This window comes from Phallusia mammillata, chromosome 6 (genome assembly GCF_965637545.1).
Source record: "Phallusia mammillata chromosome 6, kaPhaMamm4.hap1.1, whole genome shotgun sequence".
Taxonomy (NCBI): domain Eukaryota; kingdom Metazoa; phylum Chordata; class Ascidiacea; order Phlebobranchia; family Ascidiidae; genus Phallusia; species Phallusia mammillata.
Window position 1 is genome coordinate 15,522,256 of NC_137257.1, and position 8,004 is coordinate 15,530,259.

The following is an 8,004-nucleotide window of genomic DNA, read 5'->3' on the forward strand; positions in this document are numbered from 1 at the left end:
TGCTTTACAGATAATACCACAGCCCAGCGTTGGGCAATAACATTGTTTTCATTCAGTTTACTTGTTCAACTGTGCAGTAGGAGGAAGAGAGTAGGAGGACTTTCATCATGGACAATATCAATGCGTGTTATTAAGAGCACCAATGTAGATATAAGTTATATGTTAGATTGCTAACTACCATTACCTTGTTAAGGAGTTAGTTGCCTAATAATATTGGTTTGAAGTCGTTTCGTTTTCGTAAACAACAAAGCTGACATAAAACCAAAAAACCTACACATGGCAGGTTGCTGCACTTTAATGGCGACGAACGTTTTCACTGTCTTGTAAATCCGCAACGCCATTTTACAAGACAGCAAATGATTTCGTGACATTGTGATATGGAAACGAATAAAAGCAAGTACGAAATAAATTTTGCGGTATGAAATCTGTTCAACCAGTCAAAGTCCCATTTACTCCCGCTTGTTCTCACCTTGTTACTGTTTTTACGTGGTACTTGGTTTTTACATTCATTCATTTAAAATAGCACAATGTTGCTGTCAAAACCTTATGTTTGGCATTAATTTACTGGCTCGTTTGTGTCTGGTTAGGATTTTTGAAACGTCAATTATGTACCTGTACCTAAGAACATTCCATAGAGTGAAAAATAGGCTTTTCCTTTTGCCTACAAAGAAATTAACAGGTTCTTTACAAAACTTGTGTTTATACTTGCAGAGCCTAAATTAAAATTTATAAGGCTTCTACAGGTCGAACTCGTGTACATTAATTAAATTACTCGTGTACATACATTAAATTAAACTGAGTGTTCATGAAAGACGACAAAATGTCGGTCCAAGTCAAGGACATTTTGAAAATCGTTTATGTTACACAAGCTGCGCAAAAAAACAACAAAATATGCAACTAAGAAATATTTTTTTACCCATTGTCAAAATCTCGCCTGGAGTATTCACCAGAATATGTCGAACAACCACAGCAGCGTTTTGGTCACATTTTTCTAAAAAAATGGTTTGTAGTTTTGATTTGCTTCACCTGATAAGGCTGGTTAATTGAACAAAAACTAGCAAAGTTACAAGACTATAACCAGCACCTAAGTATATGCATACTTTCCTAGAGAAAATTCGTGTTAGTCTGCTATATTTCTGCGAAATTACTTTGTTCAGGTGCAACCATTTTTTATCTTGTTTTTCAAGCCAAACATATCTTCATGTTTTCGCTTTAGGATTTAAATCCTATGATTGACACCATGTTGGTATTTCTATTTCTCTTGTAGTTCATTGCATACTGTTTTGCTGCAATCTTGTTCCAAAAGTAACCAACACTTTGCCATTAGACTGCTGCACGGTATTTTTATAAATAAGTGACAAACTCTAAAAGAAAAACAGGAAATAAATGTCGTTTTTAACAGTTGCACATGTAAAAGCTCCTACCTTTAGGTTTAAGCAGACAGTTATTTTGGTTGTCACAAAACTTTAAGTCATTGTAGTTTTGCGTTCAAACATTTATAACCAGGGTTGCCATACGAGGCGGGGTTGTGACAATTCAGTGACAGGCTGTCACCTATCGCCTGTCAATGACACCCTGTCACAGATTTACTGACACCCTGTCACAAATTTACTGACACCCTGTCACAAATTTACTGACACCCTGTCACAGATTTACTGACACCCTGTCACTGATTCACTGACGCCCTGTCACTGATTCACTGACGCCCTGTCACTGATTCACTGACGCCCTGTCACTGATTTTGACACCCTGTCACAGATTTACTTACACCCTGTCACTGATTCACTGACGCCCTGTCACTGATTTATATTTTTTGAAAAAAAGAGTATTTTTCCAAGCAGATTTGATGCACTGTTGGAAAATAATGTTCAAGAATTAACATCTGAGTTCTCTAAAATCATGAATGCGACTGTGATGAAAACTTTGGAAAAGGCTGGAACCAGAAAGCAGCCTTGCTGGATAACACAGGAGATCTTGAATACATATGAGATAAGTGTGGCCCACATGGACACAATCTTTGATAGTCATGATACCAAAAAAGGTAAACTAATAACTCAAATCAAGAGTGTCTTATCTGAAGAACAAACAAGGGAAGGACATGATGGTACAGTCTACAGTCTTGTGAACCACTGGTCTAACAGATTGAATACTAGGTGAAAAAAAGAGACCACCATCAAGAACTTGGTCACAGAGGCCCTGTGGAGCACCATGAAGAAACATGGTATCAGTCTCTTCCTGATCCTCCTGATCAAATCACTGTATAATATAAAGGTCATCAATGCTGTGTTAACCAATGGAAGTGCACTAAAATAGTTTAAGACTTTGGAGTATTTCAAGAGTGCATACTGTCGCCAATCTTGTTTAACGTAGCTTTAATGGGTTAGCCATGTAACATGTCGCCATAGAACTCTTACATCACCATCATGCACAGGACCGACGAGGGAATAAGAAGACAAGGCAGGCCCAGAACGAACTGGCTTTGGCAATGTTCAGGGGTGGACAGGAAAATAGATCATGGAATACAACAGACTAGCAAAGAATCAAGATAGATGGGAGAAATTGCCCCAGGGGTCCCCGGACTACAGCAGTGACTTACTGTGTTAAATGACTCTTTTGTTTGTTTTAACTAGCTTTTGTTTTGAGTTTTCCAAAAATATTGGTGTTGGTACAAAAACTTTTACAGTAATTCTTAAGCATGACAAACAATTTCAGACAGCTTTTATTACTGAACAAAAAAAACAACGAATTTATGAATGCTTAAAGTGAAGACAAGGTGTGATAAAGAACTTAAAAAGCTAAGCAAGCACACGATATTCTCTAGCTTTCAGTATATAGATTAATACTTTCCTGTAACAATGCAATTGACACTTAAAATTAAAAAAAAAAATACCCATCTTAGGGGGGATGCTACGTGCAAAATAATAAAAAATCAAACCACAATCACCCAATCAACACTTTTAAATTGTAACGCTGATAGGCGATTGTTTCCGGTGGTACTAAATACCGCATGTGACCGCATGGTATACCGCATGTTATAACATGGCAGGAAGTTGTAAAGGACTTGAATATGCCTTTACGAAAATATAGTTTTGCGAACTTTTGAAAGCGCTAACGGTTAGAGCTATTCTGGTTGGGTGAAGGTTTGTAATTAAAACAATGCTATAATCTGGTCTAATTTTCCCTTGTTGGGGCTTGTATTCTCGCATTTCACATACCATGCAGTATTTTAAGCAGAATAACATACGGTAACATGCAATATTTAGTACCACCCATTGTTTCAGGCTGTCAAAACTGCCAAAGCAACCAGCCCGGAGTGTGTCGGATTATAAGAAAGGTTTATAACTTGGGCTGCCAGTGGGTTAAATACTGGAGCTGTTATGGCACATTTACATGACCATATCTACCATCTGGCGTGGACAGACTTCAGTTAAGAAAACAACAAATAGAATAAACCAATACACACATCCATAACATCACAATTTATAAGCAAACAGGACATTGCCAAGACTAGAAAATATTTAATGGTCTTACCAATACATTTTCATACCAAATGAAACAAAGCTTTGCATTTATAAGAGCCATGGCATTTTAGCAGGCTAGTCTACAGCCATATTGACAAGTTATATGTCAGGGATATCGCCATGAGGCGCTTTGTCCATGAAGCACAGTGTGAGGTACACTACCAACACGAGTGAGGCTATAAGTAAAATCTTAATAGTCTGTGTGGAATTGAACTAAAACTGGTAAAGTTTAGTGCCTTGTTTACATAAAACGATTTAAACTTGCCTTAATTATATTGTATATCTTATACTCAGGGTCGCCATCCTATTCTTATTTCGAAGACTTGACCTTATTTTGAAAGGCAAGGTCTTTAAAAAGTTTATTTTCCTTATTTCTAAGAAATGTCATTGATTTAGACTTGAGTCCTCAAGTCAAATCCCTACTACAAGTAAACCTGAGTTGTCATGAGATGTGAGTATTTTCTGTATACAAGCAGTTGCTCGAATAGATTGTTTCTGGCAAAAGACTAGCCTGCTAAAATGCCATGGCTCCTGTTTCTATGGTGGACCTTCTTCCAGCGACTCATAACTTGCTTGATGGCGAAACTTGTGGATCTTCGTAGCACCCAGTGGTTTCATCCATTTCGATGTCACGAACGGCAAGTAAACATTGGCGGAACTTTTGCAAATGACCGAGCACCTAAAAAAATGAAATGTGGTGTTCAATTTGGATAGAGTAAATACAGAACAGTCTGGAGATGGTGTTTTACTGAAATAAGACACCAGTATTGATTTTTTCCACATAATCAGACCTTGCACTGCCACACAACAGATAATGCTGGTAAAACACCTTAAACAGGATCAAGTGTAATTTCCCTTATTAACCTTGTATCAATCCCCTTCCTTTCTGTGTTTAATGGAAAATCAGCATTAACTTGTTGCAGATCTTTAATTCTGACAAGGTTTCAAGGTGGTCATCGAGTTTTCCAATGAAGTCTTCTTGTAGTTCTGTGTTTCACTGTAGTGTGACTGTAGCACATGGTTGTTCGTCATCACTCTGACAGTGTTGGTCCTTGTTACGAACATAGTTCTGCCAGTTTCTGAAGTATTTTCTTTGTCGAACAAACCTACATAGTAAAGACAAAAAAAATTAAAATTATGTCATCTTATGAAAATTGGCAAATTTGGGCATCGAATTTTTGGAGTAACACAATTTTGTGCACTTTTACTGTGTGAAAAAGTACCTTGAATGCCAAATGGCAGTGAAAAGTCTATCATCTCTATCAAGTTGTTGCTGCTGTAATCTTCTCCTCATTTGAACATCTTCATCTGCACTTATTGTGGCTGTCCTCAGTGTGTGTCCACTACGAGTTGTGCCAGTAAAGTTTTGGTATCTAATTGCCTGGAGAAATGTTAAGAATTTCTGATTGAAGTTTTAATATTTACTATGGCACACAATACATAAACTGTTCAAATTTTACCTACTGCACAAAAGCAGCCTAAATTGTTTAACTTAATATTATTGAAATTTTACAAACAGAATTTATGAGCTAATACTTTTTGTCACATGATACAACATAAATTATTTTCCAGGCAATTTTCGACCAAGAAACCATGCCACAGAATTGTTTGGACTGACACAACTACAATTTAAAAAAGATAATAACGCAAATTTGCCTACCTGTAAAGTTTCATGTAGCACCTTGATGTTCCCAGATTTGTTGTCATTGAGAACATATTCTTCACAAGCATAGCAATATACATAGAGTTCATTGACATCAATCACTAATGGATGACCAGATTCCAAATAATGGTTTAATGCAGTGGTTCTTAACCGGTGGGAAATTTCCCACTAGTGGGAAATTTAATGTTTTTAGAGGGAAATTATGTGAGTTAGAAGTCACCAAACTTTTTTTTATTAAATTAACCGTTGAAAGTTAATTTAATACAATATTTTCCGCAACAACATGTAAGATTAACTTCACCTAGTTTTGCAAGGCGCATAAAAATCCAACAATCGTTTGTTACGTCACAGACATTACTAAAAGTATCAATGACTTTGTTATTGTTCGCGAATAAATGCATTTGGTCTGTTGATTGTGATGCGATAAATGACTATTGCAAGCACATGACATATAAATAAGATTGCAGTATACCTTTAAGGTCCCGACAAAATCACTTCACAAAATTTTTTTGATTAAAGAATAATTTTTTAATGTTGGGCACAAAACATTATTATAAAAATAACAGAGGGGGAAATTCGAACTTGGTGATTTACTTTAATGGGAAACCACACCAAAAAGGTTAAGAACCACTGGTTTAATGCATGTTCATGGATATATTTGTAGGTTATATACCATTTTATAAATACTCAAATGGTCATCCAAAACAGTCCACACATTATTTATTCATTTTTATAGACTGTAGAACATTTTGTTTTGTGTTTTGACCATGGTTCCTACCTTCCACAAGCAACATTAGGGTAGCTTAGACATGTCCAAACAGACTCAGTTGTAAGGCAAGTGTTGCAGAGCCATCTTTGTGGGTTGACAACTGAATTACGTTCACCAATAGTCATGCGCAGTATGTGCTTGCAATTGCAAATGCTTAACTAAAACAAAATTTGCACAACCCATTAGTGCATGCTTATAGTTAAATTTAGGATTTTGATAAAACTCATCACATGACAATATTTTACAGCAGAGCTAGTAAAACCATTGAAAAATGGACTTTAAATTTACTGAACCATTTAAACCTTCAACACACCTCATACTCTGTGGAGAGTCTAAAACACGTGCATCTTGTAAGATATTGACTTGCTTGCTGATACACCATCCTGAAATAACACATTTGGTAACAAATCACTGTGTGTAATAAAAACGTTTTTGTAGAATGAACAAAAAGAGCATTTTCTGACTCGGACTTGAAAATATTTCAACAAATAAGAGATTTTAAAGTAAAATACTGTTATACGCAAGAATTATTGAATCAATAATACATTATTCACTACAGAACTACAATTATTGATTGTTCGAACACATACATGTGAAAGATCAGTAGAGCGTTTCTGCTTCTGGTCAGCTTTCATCAAAGCTTCTGGACTCTTCCTGCCCATGTTTCCAAATGAAATTTGCGAACTCAATGAATTTGATTGTTTACCAGGTAACAAGCTATTTAAATTACAGAACCTATGAAATTCCTAACCTAACAAACACATAAAACATCCATACCAATTTAAACACACTTAGAAATTTATCGCACAGAGCGAATATAATTGGCTAAGTTGGCCACAAAATAATGAACCATATTAAACTTAATTTTGTTTTTTTAGCCATTTAACCCCTTTTAACAAACTCGAAACATGGTGATTCATTTGCAGTTGTTTTTTTCTTTATTTTGTCGAAACACAGTATTTTTTAAAATCTCTGGTTATATAATGTATAAAGTTAAATCTCCAAGTAGACATTGACAATTACAAATATGTGCACACAATTCAAAGGTGCAATTAAATACAACACCTCAAACACCAATAACAACAACCAAATACTTGTGTTAATCTTGGTTATCTTTAAATCTTGGGTTTCCAATCGTTAAATGTTTGTGGCTGTCTGCAAAAAAAATAAAACAAAAAACATCAACAATTTTTTGTGTAAATATGGCAGAATCAGTTTAAATGGGTAAAAAGACATTACCACTCGTAACATTGTCCTGAAGCTAGGAAATTCTAGATGCACTATTTTTATGAGCAGCTTTAAACGTGTTGGTCTTCATGTGTACAAAACGTTTTTTTGTTTGGAAACTCAGATAATCTCCTCTTTTTGCACATAACATTACATATTGTTAAATATTCAGATATGACAATGTGGCACAAAACAGAGGTTAGACATGTTTACATAATAAAAAAAAACTACTTAAAACAAATTGATTGAACTTTTTCGCCCTGTTAGAGCTCATCAGACTGCCTGGCAGGCAATGAAAGTTCAAAAACACACTTGCCTTTGCTGCTTGCAGAATTTAAAGATTTTACCAAAAAGTCATGAGGTACATTTTTGCACGAAATTTAGATTTAAAACCTTTGCTGCTTGCAATTTTTAAAGAAAACCCTTACAAGCAAAGACCTAATAAATTCGCTTGTGTTCATACTATCGCAAGAACGCCCTGTCACCGATTTTGCCCTGTCACTGATTTTGCCCTGTCACTGATTTAATGGCGCCCTGTCACTGATTTAGTGACACCCACTGATCTCTATAAACCCTGGATTGCGCTACTGGCCGTCACGGTTGAAGCAAATTGAAGCGTAATGGCGGCTGCAAAAGCAACAGGGGTTGTGACTTTTTCGTGACACTTGTCACTGTTAGTGACAGGCGTCAATGACAGGGCTGGGGTGTCACTAAATCAGTGACAGGGTGCCATTAAATCAGTGACAGGGCAAAATCAGTGACAGGGCAAAATCGGTGACAGGGCGTTCTTGCGTTCTTGCGATAGTATGAACACAAGCGAATTT

At 36.1% G+C, this 8,004-nt stretch overlaps 1 protein-coding gene across 2 annotated transcripts; it reads right to left on the minus strand.

Moving 5' to 3' along the window:
- Positions 1-2,701: 2,701 nt before the first annotated feature.
- Positions 2,702-7,689, minus strand: LOC145233376 (ubiquitin carboxyl-terminal hydrolase 44-B-like). Of its 2 annotated transcripts, XM_080098095.1 has the most exons (8): positions 7,193-7,689; positions 6,544-7,108; positions 6,267-6,336; positions 5,963-6,111; positions 5,182-5,240; positions 4,745-4,902; positions 4,386-4,627; positions 2,702-4,200 (listed from the first exon to the last, which is right to left on the minus strand). In XM_080098095.1, the coding sequence occupies exons 4-7, from the start codon at positions 5,976-5,978 to the stop codon at positions 4,516-4,518; spliced, it is 345 nt and encodes a 114-aa protein (XP_079954221.1). In that variant the 5' UTR covers positions 5,979-6,111; positions 6,267-6,336; positions 6,544-7,108; positions 7,193-7,689; the 3' UTR covers positions 2,702-4,200; positions 4,386-4,515. The 2 variants fall into 2 exon arrangements, with proteins under 2 accessions (XP_079954221.1, XP_079954220.1); XM_080098094.1 differs by having other exon boundaries at positions 6,544-7,689.
- Positions 7,690-8,004: the final 315 nt, after the last annotated feature.